Source organism: Diadema antillarum, unplaced genomic scaffold (genome assembly GCF_040938485.1).
Source record: "Diadema antillarum isolate AM-2024a unplaced genomic scaffold, OU_Dant_1.0 scf00000160, whole genome shotgun sequence".
Taxonomy (NCBI): domain Eukaryota; kingdom Metazoa; phylum Echinodermata; class Echinoidea; order Diadematoida; family Diadematidae; genus Diadema; species Diadema antillarum.
The window spans coordinates 1,338,962-1,354,091 of NW_027271049.1; the positions used below are offsets into that span (position 1 = coordinate 1,338,962).

Sequence of the window (15,130 nt, forward strand, 5' to 3'; positions counted from 1 at the left end):
CATGTTTCTCTCGTTCATTGACACGGTTTAACCTGGATTTTGTTGTCACATGTGAACAGGCCATATCTGATCACCAGTTTCCTGTGTAGGGGGAGAGCCGATCCCATCCAGAGGATGTTGCTCATAAAATGCCATCTCTCCCCACCGATTCAGTTCTTACATTTTAGTCAGAGTTTGGCAGTGACACAGTCGCACACTTTTCCACTGAGCAGGATTTCCTTTGTTGTCATGTTGTAGCTGATGTATTTTTTCGTTTCCTTTTTAATTCTTTTTGTAAGGAAATTTGAAAAGAGAATCTTGAACTCCTGGTTCTTTGAGTTTATCATATTGTAACATACAGCAGAGTCAAGATAATGTCTTCAGTGTTGTGGTGGAACAGCTGGCTGTTGGTGGACACAAAATCGTGCAGCAAGTCCAGATTGTTGCGCTAGCAGAATGGATACCATCCAGTTGGTCTGAGGACACCTTCCTTGCAGGCTGATGTTCTTTGCTATTAAAATTTCTGTTCTATCGTGTGTGAAATTTAGATCTATGTAGTCAGAGGAGACGTTTGCACTTGTCTGCTCTGTGCTGAGAAGTTGCATTCATATAGCTGTTTGATTTTACGCTATATATGTGACCGAGTGTGCAGGGATCCTTAGAGCTGTGTGACTCTTTTATTGAGTGTGGTTGAGAGATCCTTTTGCTGGCACTCTACTCTCTCAAGAACGGGATCAACTAGTGATGGGAAATGCACAGTATTTGGACAAGGAGTATGTGGTGGTGAGATTGCAGAATTGATTGCGCACTTTTTGTGATTTTTGTGATTCAGATGTCACAGCTGGGTTTTGCACCAAAGGCATGCATGTTGCATCTGACGAACGCATATTTTGTCCTCTCTGTACTTGTAGAATTGCTGGTACCTGTTGTATACAAACAAGAGCCTCGGTCCAGTAGCAATATAGTAGACAACCCAATAACTGTGTGAAAATCTTGAAAACATAAATGGTCACTTCTTTTGATCTTTTACATTTCTTTTTAACAAATGTTGTTCTTAGCAACTAGGAAACTATCCTAGGACTTGCCTGACATAGCAAAAGCAATGACTAACATTCAAAAATTGCTGAGAAAAGAGTATGTTGTACTTGATATTGTTAGATGTGTATTATTATCTCTTCCATTAAACAACAACAACAACCACAACAAATCATTCACAAAGATAATAATATCCACTTGCCGAAATGGGCAGTTGGTAGTAAAAGTGGCTTGTCCACAAAGCAGGAAAATATCCAGTCTGTTGTACTACTCATCCAAGTACTTTTATTCAACTTCATTACTTACAAGTATTCTAGGATTTAAAGTTGCCCCTGGCAGGTGTGTATGGGAAGAATGTAATGTCCATCTTGAACATGGTGGTGTAGTGATCACAGAGTTTGTTTAATGTAACATAATAAAATTACCAAAACACTGGTACTTTATATATTAAAGCATTTGAATGTTATTCATATTTAAAACCTGTGCTCCACAGTACAGCATTGCATACCTGGTACGTTGTATGTACTGTATTTGGCATTATATTTTGTGAATGTCATATTTTGTCATTTGGAACTTGTTAAACAATTATGCAAGGGATTAAATTCACAATCACAAACCACATCAAGAGAAGAGTAAAATGAATAAATGAAATGTATGTATAATTATGTAGTTTTATGTTTAATTTGTATTAAACACAATTTTTCAAAGTGAAGTTAACAGCCCCCTTCCCCTCAGAGATACAATACATTGCTTTCTATGTGTAATAGGATGCTCTATGAATTTTTCCAGTCTCAGTCGTCTCGTAAAATTTATGACATTGAGAGCACACTTACAGCTGTAGCCAAATACGTACACTATACATTACATGTGGCATATATGTATTACTAAACAGTATTCATGCTATTGTTCTTGGTCTCATAGTATGCCTATCGTCTTTTTACTTCTAATGCCTCCAGGACAGGGATGGGGACCCTGGCCCGAGTCTGTCCAGACAGGGCAGCAAGAAGCAGCTGCCACAAGTCCCCCGAGATGAAGGGGCCATGACTCCGCCCCGCCCGGCTGCCGTCCCCTCTCCAGCCGGCCACAATGGCAGTTCGGCATCCTACGGACAGTTTTTCCTGGAGTATGCATTGCTAGCAGAATAGTGAGTATATTTTCCTGGCGTAAGCAGCACAGCATATTGTTCTCCTTTCTGTACAGTATTGTTATGTTTTTGTTTGTGTTTTTTAATAGACAGACTTCAGCATCTGCAGTACATGTAATGTATTATTTTGCAAAATGATTTACCGACATATTTGTACATCGAGCATGTTTTGCAGTTGCTATAAAGCATGTTACATGAATGTTTTACTCCTGTAGCTGATATCTATTTCAGATATACAGTAACATTACCCATAATTCCAATGCGCCTACATCTGATAGTATACAGAAATAGTATCATTGTGATATATGAAGCACTCATAAGTACTGGATTTTTTTATTTGTTCAATTCTTCTTTTTTTTTAATGAATAGCACTGATTAACAAACATGTTTCATAGATGGAAATGTTTTTGTCATCACCGTCATGTTTTTTTGAAATATTTCTTGTCCTTACTGATTGAGGACATGATGTTCCTACATGCAATTAAGACAAGCACTCTGCTGCAAACTTAACCCTAAAATGCAAAAAGATCTGATTATTTTCACTTTCAATGGCGGAAATCATTTAATTTCAGCATAATTATGCTTAAAATAGGTTCTATAATAAATTTTGTGAAAAAAAAACGAAAAAAATGTCAAAAAAAAAACAAAGAATTAATACATAAGAAATTCATAAAACAATAGAATACATCAGAAATTAACTTTGATACCAGATTTTTTTCTTTTCAAGTACATTGTTAGGAATGCTACAAGGAATAATGTCACCAAAAATTAGGATGCCATAAGCTTTATTTTATGAATTAGAGCAAAATTTATGATTTAACGCATATTAATTTATAAATATAAAATATAAAGAATGAAGAATTCCATTTTTTCTTGTATAGTGTGATAGATTGCGCGACAAGTAATGTATGTGCCAATTTCAGGGCGATTGCGCGATCCACGGCTGAGATCTCGGGGGGGGGGGGGGGGGGGGGGGGGGAGTGGGGGTGGGGGGGTTGAATCAATCCTCCCCCGGCCACAGAACAGGCCAAAAAGCCCGGCCTGGTCAGGGTTGAAGTATTTTATGGCATTGAAATCTACATAAAAAACTGCTTTTGCTTTACAGCTGTACCACATTTAGTTCAATTAACTTACAGTCAGTCTAGCTATCAGAAACCTTTGTCAGTATAATTTTTCATAGATCATCTAATCTTGTTTCCATCCGTACGAATACATTCATCTTTGTTTCATATTTTGTTTTTTATCCAACAGTAATAACCTACACACAAAAAAGCTGCCTGGAGTGTATGTTATACCCTCTGCAAAGTCACCTCTGCGTAAGTGTCGAAGTGAAAGTTGTGGAGACAAAATGGGAACACTTGATTGATCATAAAGTTTCTTGCCTCTCCTACTTGCAAATACGAAGTGATGTGATCATGTAGACACTGCATTTTTCTTCCGATTTCGCTTGTAATGCAATATGATGAAGGTTTTCATGAGCTGTGGTGGTTTAATTGACAAATGCAGTACAAGTGGTCAACTGCATATAATTTGATAAATGACAGATATTTACTGAAATTGGCATAGATTCTAGGGGGAACTTAAGCTAAAAAAAAAAGGAAGAAAGAAAGATAGCATCCAATTTTGGGATTCTTTTCCCAATTATAGTACAGAAGCTCTATAACTGCTCTGCATGTAGAGAAAAAAATACTATTGGCCTTCCACTTACTACATAATAAAGATGAATTGTTGCAAACCAAGGCACGGGCATGTACCCCATTCCCGTGTTAAGGTTGCCATAATCAACTCTGTGATAAAATACTGTATGTATACCCTTTTGGCCCCAAGGCCACGCCAATTTGTACTGCACAATCATCACTGCTAGCCATCATTCATAGGGAAAAGGTGGCATTTGCGTGAATTCTGTTTCCTAGAAATTTTGCTGTTTATGTCACTGAGCTACGCTTTAAAATACATGTAGTGTTGGTAGAAGAGACGGAGAGGTGAGAAAGAGAGAGAGATATTAAAAGAGAAGAGGTAGACTCTGATGTTATGATTACATTTTTTAATCAATGTAGTTTTAAAGATAATATAAAGTTTTGGTACCTCAAAAGTTTCCCTGAGTTTCCTTGTTTTAGCTTGTGTTTCAGGTTAAAGTACCTTTCATATTTAACTAACACTGTGTGACTTACTCGCCCCAAAGTGCTGTCATGTCTTAGTAATCATGCAATAATGGTTTCGTACAATACGTGTATATTGATTGTTGCAGTACCGCGTCGAGTCAAACAAACGGCTCGTTCGAATTTTTCAGAGCCCGCTCTGCTCTGGTACGAAACCATTAATTGCGTGATTACTAAGACATGAGAGCACTTTGGGGCGAGTAATTCTCACAGTGTTAGTTATATGAAAGGTACTTTAACCTGAAACTCAAACTAAGACAAGGAAACTCAGGGAAGCTTTTGAGGTACCGGTACCAAAACTTTATATGTGACCCTGCACCTCAAAACAAACAAAAAGTCGCCAGACATGAATTGTTAGTTAAGACCATATTCTGAAAGAGCAGACTTTAAGCTTTAAAATGATATATAACTCTAATTAAATGGACTCTCCTAACCTATCTAAATATTCGAAAGAAAGCACAAACTCAGGAAAAGTGTGAACTGAGAAAAGAGGCTCCGAAGTACAGTGTCTATTCAAGCGCTTAATCTTTACCAAACCGTGCTGGCTGTGCGATGAATGGGACAAAAAACAGGAAGTAAACCACCAGAGTAACAACAATGAAGGGATTATCAAATTAAACTGAAATTAAGCATGCTTCATGAAGACATTCTGTCCATAATTAATGCCAACTTTCAAAGCAGTAGCCCTATCTTTTCAAAAGTTATTAGAGTTGAAAGTGAAGAGTGTAGACAAGGTTTTTCAGAAATGAAAAAGGGATTCTAAAGACGCACCTAATCACACTATTCTACCAAAAATGTTCGAGATAAACTGCTAAAAAACACACTTTCCTGCCCGTTTTATGATACTAAATTTTAGCATATAAAGAAGACCCGCTCTTTCAGAAAATATGAAAAAGTCAAGTTCGGCTAGGTTGACCCATTTCACTTTATTTTCAGTCCTCACGCAAAATCAGTGTGTGCGACTTTATGTTCGTTTTGAGGTGCACGGTCACATATTATCTTTGAGAGATCATTCCTATTGAAAATTGAACATTTAACTTTAAAAACAACACAAGAGAACAATCCAATCTTCAATTGGCTTCAGCATACGATAATCCCTATGTAAAGCCCTGAAATCCCCATAGACTTTACATACGAAGACCCACCAGGCTCCTGTAATTCCCAGTTTACCATATTGCAGTGTTATGCTGGAAATGGGAATGCAGCTATTGAAAAGAATTAAAAACCAATAACCCGTACCCTTTGAATTCCACAAAGCCCCATTGACTTGTAAAAGTACTGTGGGACTCACCAGGCTACCATATTAAAGTCCCAGTGAACGAATCTATTGAATAGGATATGAATATTGCATTTATGATAAAACAAGTGGTACATATTTGTATGTCTCCCTCTACAGACTGGTTCGGCGTGCTGTTCATCAGACAAGGCCTCTACCAGGACGGTGTCTTCAAATTTGACTTGCTCATTCCAGATAATTACCCAGATGGAGATTGTCCTGTGAGTCAACTGTTTAGTCCCCCTCCCCCCCCCCCTATTTTTGTACCTCATTTCTGGGTTCATCAATAAATTTGACTGTTGTATGTCTTTATATGCATGTACATTTGTAGCGAATCCTATGGAGAAGGTACCACTTGGTACTGTTGGTAGCTGTTTTCTGCAGAAGATGATTTTGCAGTTTGTATTTGTTTTGTTGTTGTTGCTGCTGTTTTATCTTGAAGTTACAACCCATCGATAACATATGTATGTAAAGTGCTATCAGTATTGGCCGAGTAGACCACTGTGTAAATCCCTTGCACTGCTGTATACTCAGTTAATATGCGCTGCAATTATGTGAAGATTTTTATTTCCACAATTTTACAAGTTTTCAAAGATTCATTGGAGGGATATTTATTTATTTATTCATTATGAATGTACGTATACAGTCTCAAGCCACTAGTGAAATTAAAGGTTCCTTGATGACAGAAATTGCAGGATTCTTGATACTGCGGAATCCATAATTTCATCTAGATCTTATCAGTGCTTAGTACTTTTGTTTAACAAAGTCCAGTCCACCAGAATTTTGTTGCACATAGTCGCTCTATGTTGAAATCCTTCTCATCTGATCTCCCCCCTTCCATTCCCTGTGCAGAGGTTAGTATTCCATCCGCCCATATTCCATCCAATCATCAACCCCGCGAGCGGAGAGCTGGATGTCCGGAGGGCCTTCACGAAGTGGAAGCGCAACTTCAACAGCTTGTGGCAGGTGTTGCTGTACGCGAGACGCGTCTTCTACAAGATTGACACGAAGTCGCCGCTCAACCAGGAGGCAGCCACATTGTAAGTACAAGTGATGGTACAGCGCATGTCCTGTTATAACAAACACGTTTATAATGAAATTCTCTGTACAATGAAGTAAAAATTCAGGTCCCAAAATTGTCATCTATAATTGTCTTTATGTACTTTACTATTCAGTTATAATGACATTTCTATATTACAAAACAAAACTGCCCCTTGCAACTGATTGGCAAATTGCCCTGCATCGACGTAGATAAGCACTGAAATGATCAGTGTTTAGTAGTAGCCATGATAAAAAATCATGGGTGTACATACTCGAGCAGGATTCGAACCTAATTTACGTCAATGCAGGGCAATTTGTCCATCAGTTGCAATGAAAACATCTCCACGGAAGAATTTCATGAATTTGGAAAAACTGCCCCTCCTGAAGACTTTGTTGTAACTGGAGTCACCTGTACAATAAATGGGAGCAAGATGAAATTTTCATAAGATGTGGCCTGCCAACAGATATTCTGTTGGAAACACAAGAAGGAAGAATGAATGAAAAAAAAAATTGTCTTAAGTGAGCAAAAGGATGGACCAATAATGAGACCAAACAATATCATGTTGTATCAGAGTATCTGTATTTTGAAAATGCAAAATTGCCTCCAGTCTACCCTTCCCCATTCCTTTGGAAAAAAACAGAAGCAGTAAATATAAGAACCAGATTTGGTCCAATCACGGCACATCAAGTCTAACGAGAGAAATAACATTACTTGGGGGAAGGGGGATTTTCTGTAGATGAGAGACCTTGAACAGTGCAGAAAAACATTGTGTGTTAATCATGTGCCCAACTGTGTCAGTCATGCTATCCCGTGTGACATTTCTGGCCTTCCTGTTGCCAAATGATTCATTCTCAAAGGAAAAGAGCTGGAGTTCAATATCCTCTATCTGTAATGTCGTGATAGATTATTCTCTGGGCTTTGCAATTTTTTTTTTTCAATAATCCTTTACACCGAGTGCTCTCGACATTGATCATTCAAAATGATGATGATGTGAAAGTGAAGCTATTGTTTTTAGCTCACCTGAGCCAAAGGCTCAAGTGAGCTACATGTATTGCATTGTTCTTCGTCCGTCGTCCGTCGTGCGTAAACTTTTTACATTTTCATCTTCTTCTTGAAAACCGCAAGACCGATTTTCATCAAACTTGGCAGGTAGCATCCCTAGGGGGTTAGGATCTCAGTTTGTTAAAATGGGCACCATGCCCCACCCAGGGGGCCCCCAGGGGGGCCCAAACTGCCAAAATTAAGGAATCTTTAAAAATCTTCTTCTCTAGAACCAGAAGTGATAGAGCTATTAGTTAATACTATGAGTTAGTACATTGATGATTGTAGTTTCAAATTTGTTCATGGCAGAATCAGGGGTGCCCCCCTTGGGACCCAGGGAAGGGGGGTGGGGAGGGGTCGTAATGGGGCCTAAATTGTACATTTTCATCTTCTTCTTGAGAACCCCATGACCGATTTTCACCAAACTTGGCAGGTAGTATCCCTAGGGGGTTAGGATCTAAAATGGGCACCATGCCCCACCCAGGGGGCCCCCATAGGGCCCAACCCCCCCCCCCCCCCCCCCCCCCAAACAAAAAAAGAAATCTTTAAAAATCATCTTCTCTAGAACCAGAAGTGATAGAGCTAAGTCAATACTATGAGTTATTACATTGATGACTGTAGTTTCAAGTTTGTTCATGGTGGAATCAGGGGTGCCCCCCTTGGGACCCAGGGTAGGGGGGTGGGGAGGGGTCGTAATGGGGCTTGAATTGTACCATTTCATCTTCTTTCATTCTTGAGAATCCCATGACCGATTTTCACCAAACTTGGCAGGTGGTATCCCAAGGGGCATAGGATCTCAATTTGTTCAAATGTTCACCTGGAGGGCCCCAAGGGGCCAAAACCTCCCAAAATCAAGGAATCTTCTCTAGAATCAGAAGTGATTAGCTAAGATAATACTATGAATTAGTACATTAATTACTGTAGTTTCAAGTTTGTTCATTGCAGATCCAGGGATGCCCCTCTGGGGGTAGGAGGAGGGGTGGAGAGGTCCAAATGGGGGCCTAAATTGTACATTTTCATCTTCTTCTTGAAAACCTCACAATGGATTTTCACCAAACTTGGCAGGTAGCATCCCTAGGGGGTTAGGATCTCTATTTATCAAAATGGGCACCATCCCCCACCCCGGGGCCCCCAGGGGGGCCCTCAATCCCCCAAAATTTAGGAATCTTAAAAAATGTGGGCCCTTATTGTACATTTTCATCTTGTTGTACTTGAGAATGCCTGGTCAAATTTTGGAAGAGCTGTAAATTATAAAGATTAGTGACTGCATGAAAGGTGAAATTGCGATACTCAGGTGAGCGCAAGACCCCCGGGTCTCTTGTTTTATACTCTCTTTAAAAGTGTGATGATCACATCAATATCCTGTAGTCCAGTGCTTCTCAACCTTTTTCAACTCATTTTGGCTTCGTCAATTTGTTTGGTTTTTTTTGAGGCCCTGTTAGATCACAATGACATATATTAATCTTTTCATTTTATGTTTGCCGACATCGCAGCCCACTGAAGCGTGATGATCACATCAATATCCTGTAGTCCAGTGCTTCTCAACCTTTTTCAACCCATTTTGGCTCATTCAAATTTTTTTTTGGAGACCCTGTTAGATCACATATCAATCTTTTCATTTTATCATGGCAACATCGCAGCCCACTGGTTGAGAAGTGTGGCTGTAGACAATCCTTGCATACTTAATGCTTGGAGAGCCTGCTAAACTGAACAGCCCAAATGTACTCTGCTTTCACTCTCCCGAAGTAGACGATTTGAGATTTAGATTTGCATTTTGCGAGGAAATGAGGACGACAGTAATGCAGAGCCAAAATATTTTGGTCACATAAAAACCTAGACATTTAGTAGCTCTGATAGGTAAGCAGTACTATAATTATTATGCACTATGAACATTTAATGTTAAAGTTCCATTTAATGCGCAGTTGTATTTTTCATTCAAATCTCTGTTTTTCCTCTAATCTCTTCTGACTACCACACTATAAACTCCCACAAATGTGAACAGGCAGAGGGCTTTAATCCTATTTAGGGCAAGGAAGGGATTAATGAAATCATTCTTTCTTCAATCTCATGCAATTGGCCAGGTATGATGAGGACATCGAGATGTTTAAGTCAAAGGTCGTCGAGGCGGTGGAGCGCAGTCGGAGCAAGATGTACGACCCGCCCTACTCGGACGACCCCCACGCCTTGCGGTTCAGCCGCTGGGACGAGAGCAAACACGGAGAGACGCTGCGCGCCATCACCACGCCCAAGGTATAGCGGCGCGGGGTAGGCACAAAGACAAACACTTTTTCAGACAATATGCACTGTCTGTCTGGTCCATAGTGTGTGTTGCTTTTTCTCGTCTCAAGTCTTACTTGTAAAAGTCATCCCACCTTACATGTCACAGCTCAGCCATGTGTCAACCAGGCCCTATATTCTGTAGATGTGGAATATTTTGTGGGGGTATTGTTGTGACAATTTTTGAGAGTAACTAAGATTAAATGATAAAAAAAAAATAACAACCTGCAAAAAAATTGCCCTCAGGTTGAGTGAATACTATTATAATATTAAAAAATTATGGGCCCCAAAATTGTGTCTGAAAGTCAGGCAGAGGGAAGGCACTGTGCCACTCAGTGTCCATGTCATGCTGTCTGCAATATTTCTTTTTAAAAAAAATCTTTTTGCTATTAAAAACATTCTGTAATAATTTCTTGGGGTGGTTTTCAAGCTTGACAGGGTAAGATAAATAGCGCATGTTTTTACATTTAGCTGATGGTCATGACAATTGAGAGAGCACTTCAAACAGTTCACCGCTGCCTCACGGCGGTAGGAGGTTCGTCAGCTCATACTCTAGTAAAAAGCAACAGGTACACAGTTTAAATTGACACGCCTTTATTTTTCCACTAATTGCATATACCCAGAATGTGCCACAATTCAAATCAACCCATTGAACGCTAGTCCTGATTATTCTCCGGCTGGGGTAAATGGGAAATGCGTGCTATAGGAAAATAGTCCGTCTTCAATGGGTTAATATTTCCACTTTTCACACCATGCAACACACAACAAGTAATTAACTCTTAATGTGCCAGGCCCAAAACCCCTAACGTGCCAGAGGTTTTCACCTAACGCCAGAACGTTTCGAAACTGGACTGACAACGAAATTTAAAACCGCCATATCTCTGAAACTACTGACTGTTTTGAGTTGAGTTCTACACAACATCAATCAAAAAATGTTTGTTCTTTTGTGTCATGTAGTCAGTTTGCCATAATATCTATCTGAACCTGAAATATTGCAGAGATAATTGATACATCAAAAAATTATCAGATATTTTTGTGTAGTATGGAAAAAAAGAGTCAGTCATGTTTTTTCTTCAATAGAACGCTCCCTTGACTCTGTGAGGAAGTTTTAGATCAAGATCTCCTCTTTTAAATGATAAGAAAATTGCCTTCTAGAATTGTATGATTCCAAATGTACTAGCAGTTTATTTTGTCTCAGCAATTTCTCTTCCTGCCTCAGTAATTCATTCCCAAATCTGAGTCCTTTAGTCCCAGATCCTGTATTTGAAACTAAAGCAATTGTCCCGGGCCCTTCAAGAGTGTCTTTTGTCAAGTTTAGATGGAAGAACCTGGAAGAACCTACTAATCCTTCTTTTGTCTAAGCGGACCGCAGGCGGGTGGGGGGGGGGGGGGGGGGTACTCTATTGAAATCGGCAGACCTTTCTCTGCACGCAATTCCTATGCTATAGCGAGGGGACAATTAGTGACGTTCACCAAAACAAAAGGATGAAAAACTTGACCGATGAACAAAAGCTGACAATCTTTGAGGGACAAAATCAAAGCAGCTTCCCGCAGGACAGCGTCCAAGCGGAACATTGCGAGTGGAATCGCATAGACAATACACGCAGATTCAATAGCATACACACGCTTGGTTTACCAATGAGACTTTTGATCCATACACATCGCGGCAGAGGGTGCGCTCGCTGCGGATTTTCCCAACGCGAAAAAAATACATCTAGCTGAAAAATCATGTATTTACTCAAAATTTTCCAATGTAAGCATGCTCATATTTTTAGTAGAAACGATGGCTATGCTAATCAGCTTCCAGTACATATCATTGGCAGTTTCTTGGTGTAACACATTACGGTACCACAAGAACTTAAATGATCAATGCTTTTCTTGCTCTTATTAGTCGCCGATCGGCGACCATGGCACGTTAAGAGTTAATGCAATGCTCAGAGCACTATATAGAGTGCCAAAGTGATGATACAGTATCACAGTCTTTTGTTAGAGCTTGGGTTGGAACCAGGTGTGTACATACTTGTACAACCCTCGGGCCAGGTGAGATTATTGAAAATTAGTTGCCATGGTGATGAGTGGCCATGACATCACACTACCCAATTAGCTTAACATGTAAATGAATCCTATGCTGCGAAATGTTATTCCGTGGTAGGAAGTTTTTAGTGCAACGGAGCATAACAGTTTGATGATTGTAGTACAGTCATCCTTGCTTATAAAGTCAACCTCGCATAAGTCAAATAATCACCTATTAAAGTCGAAGGTCTTTTCAGGTCCCTCCTCTTTATATTGAATTTAATCCCTCATAAGTCCAATTTTCAATTTTCATATGTGGAAGCTATTTCTTAAGTCCAAATAGGTTCGACTTATGTGAGGTTGACTGTAGTTTGTTTCAGTGTTTAAAGCCAAAGAGAATGTAATTATACTCACTACTCTTGATATAGAGACAAACCATGTTTAATGTCTATGATCACAAGAAGAGTTAGCCTGCCCTATTTTATGGTGAACCTTTGTTCCGCGCCTTGTACTCTGTGCACTCAAAGAACAGATTTACAGGGTGTCTTCACTCCTTGGCTGTTGCTATGCTAGAAAGGAGTGCTAGCATGAGGGCAAACCTAGGGCCTTGCTCTGCAAACTCACAGAGCATTTGTACAGAGTACATTGCAAGTATTAAGCAGTCTAGTACCTACTAGTGTAAAACCTCTTTGCCTTTGCCTGCAGCTTAGCGTGAGTTACTACCAGCGGTATGTGTTTGCTCAGTGTTTGTGTGCGCAACCCTCAGATAACCTTTGACCTGTTAGGTTTCCCTCCACATCATTCTGTGCAAAAAAGAAATTGAGAATGTCCATTTCACTTGATCTGTGGTACTGTTCTGTTATTGGCAAAATCAAACCAGCTGTGTGATGGGTTTGCATGCATTATTTTTAACTCATTCCCTATGAATGTTAAGAACTCCATGAATGTTAATTGTGCAGGAGCTCCCAGGTTATATCAAGCAATAGGGTTATTAAGTCTGCCATGACAATGCCACTGCATGACATGCAGACTGCAAAAGATGGCAGTGATGTCTTTGAGCTGTCCCCCCCCCCCCCAGAATATAATGTTGGAAGGATTCTGTATTCATCACCGAGTTGACCCATCTTGAACTGTAAGCAACTTATACTTTTGAATGAGAATGATACTTTTGTCCTTGCTTCTCCCATGTCAGTCTCGAAATGTCGCCCTCTGTAGAATTGTGGTGCAGGATGTCATGCTTTGTTTGTAGCGTAGCATGCCTTCAAATTCTTTTCTCTTCATTATTATTTTGTTTTTCACTCTCTTGTCGAATCAGAAATCTCAGGAGGAGTCTGGAACGAAGAATGCTCAGACCTCAGGCCTCTCATGGGTGAAGCCGGGAACTATCCAAATTTTCAGCAAAGACTGAGTGTGGTACTATCTTCGTGCATTTTTTTGTCTCATTGGTACTTGTAATTGTTGGTAGTGTTTAATAGGAGAAACACTCAACGAGTGTAGAAAATGCAGTCTCTTTTCTAATTGTCCTCTTTACTTCTTTTGTCATATATTGGCATGAATTTTTTTCGTTTTTGTTTCGTTTGTTTGTTTGTTTTGATTATTATTTTTTTTGGGGGGGGGATGGGGGAGGAGCTGTGAAGACTAAGCCAATAATAAACATTGCGGAAGGTAGTGGTTGCCTGTACACATAAAGAAAAGAAAGGACAACTTCAGATATATAATTCCACTAGTTTTTCGTACAAAGACTACAATATTCAACTGATGAAGGAGAGCATTATTCTGTCATTCCTCATACACAGTAACCAAAGTTACCTTTCAAAAAGTTGTGAGCATGTGGAAGGTTGAATTCGATAGTTGTTTCTAGTCTAGCACAAAATGCATCATTGCTCCAAGTCAGCATCAGTCCGTTCCATGGAAAGGTTTGCAATTGTAGCAGAGATTCCAACCCCAAGCACCTTCTGATCTGGAGATTCTCCCACCTGAAACCCCTAGCAAACGGGAGACTCCAACCTGATGTGCGCGAAAGGCACAACACGAGCGCGAAGTTCCTTGCGGCTGGGGTCCAGATGCTCTAGGGTTCTAGATGCTCTCTCGTGCTATCCAAGGCTTATTTTTCAACATACTATGGCAATAAGTAAGAAATCATTTCAAGTGGGAGACACAGAGCCAGGGCGGGAGAAATTAAATCTCAAGCGGCAGAATGGAAGATTTTGCAAAAATGGGCTTTCGGAGGGAGAGTTGGAGTTTCTGTTGTAGCTTTGGCTACAATGTAGTTGCTACACCATCATCGCAAGTATTTGTTATGATTGTACAAATGTAAAAGACAGTGCCGATTTAAATAGTCACCAGTGATTGGTTGATCCCTGGCGTTTGCTAAAGCAACTGCAATTATGTCAGCTTCAATAATGGCAAACTTCTCTGAGAAACAGGCCCCAGGTGTTAGCATGCTCAAACTTAAGATGCCCTCAAGTTGTGGCTATGTAACAAATGTATGATGTACACGTATGTTATCATTTTCAAGCAAAATGACTCAAAACTGATGTTTGATATCAGTGCAGGATATACTTTTTTTTTTCTTTTGCCTTTGAGCACAATGCCAGCTCAGCAAGAGTGTATCAGTAGGAATAGGAAAAGAAAGGAAGAGTTATAGAAGACAGTAGGTACAGAAACTGCTCTGATATGGGTTGTCTATTTTCTCATATTGTATTGTAAAATAGCCTACATTGTTGTACCTATTCATAGAGGTGATAAAAATGATGATCTTGCCAGCATGTCTATGGTGATGGGTTGAGCGTGTGAATCATTGGTTGTTCTTTAAAACTTTATAGTGGTTCCTTGTTTGTGGTGGCATAATAACAAAACCTTCTCAAGATAAAAGATGATTTTGCAGGTCTCAACTTGTATTTTTTTGTTTCTGTACCCTGATGTAGTGAGAGACCTGATATAACAAGGTAATTGTCATGGTTTTTCATAGGCTCTCGTTATAACAAGAATTCCCCTGTAGTTGCAGAGTACATCTCTTCACTGTGTTTTGTGCTTTGAGAAGGACCACTGATAGTTTGTGTACACTATAATATATTTTGCAGCGATTGGCCTTTGCTTTAATACAGCATCGAAAATCTAAAGTCATCCTCAGATTTTCACAAGTTATACAAGAGCAGGTTTTT

At 39.7% G+C, this 15,130-nt stretch overlaps 1 protein-coding gene across 1 annotated transcript; it reads left to right on the forward strand.

Annotated features, from left to right (window-relative positions):
* The first annotated feature begins 723 nt into the window (after positions 1–723).
* Positions 724–13,625, forward strand: LOC139722179 (AKT-interacting protein-like). Its single transcript, XM_071633494.1, has 7 exons — positions 724–762; positions 1,971–2,158; positions 3,410–3,474; positions 5,714–5,814; positions 6,446–6,633; positions 9,758–9,926; positions 13,282–13,625. The coding sequence occupies exons 1-7, from the start codon at positions 724–726 to the stop codon at positions 13,372–13,374; spliced, it is 843 nt and encodes a 280-aa protein (XP_071489595.1). The 3' UTR covers positions 13,375–13,625.
* Positions 13,626–15,130: the final 1,505 nt, after the last annotated feature.

Bases quoted from the DNA above. Each gene is read 5' to 3' on its own strand.
- LOC139722179 (XM_071633494.1), top strand. From the start codon at position 724: ATGGGAAATGCACAGTATTTGGACAAGGAGTATGTGGTG. The intron at 2,159-3,409 runs GTGAGTATATTT...TTTATCCAACAG, and splicing joins TATGCATTGCTAGCAGAATA to TAATAACCTACACACAAAAA. The intron at 9,927-13,281 runs GTATAGCGGCGC...TTGTCGAATCAG, and splicing joins GCGCCATCACCACGCCCAAG to AAATCTCAGGAGGAGTCTGG.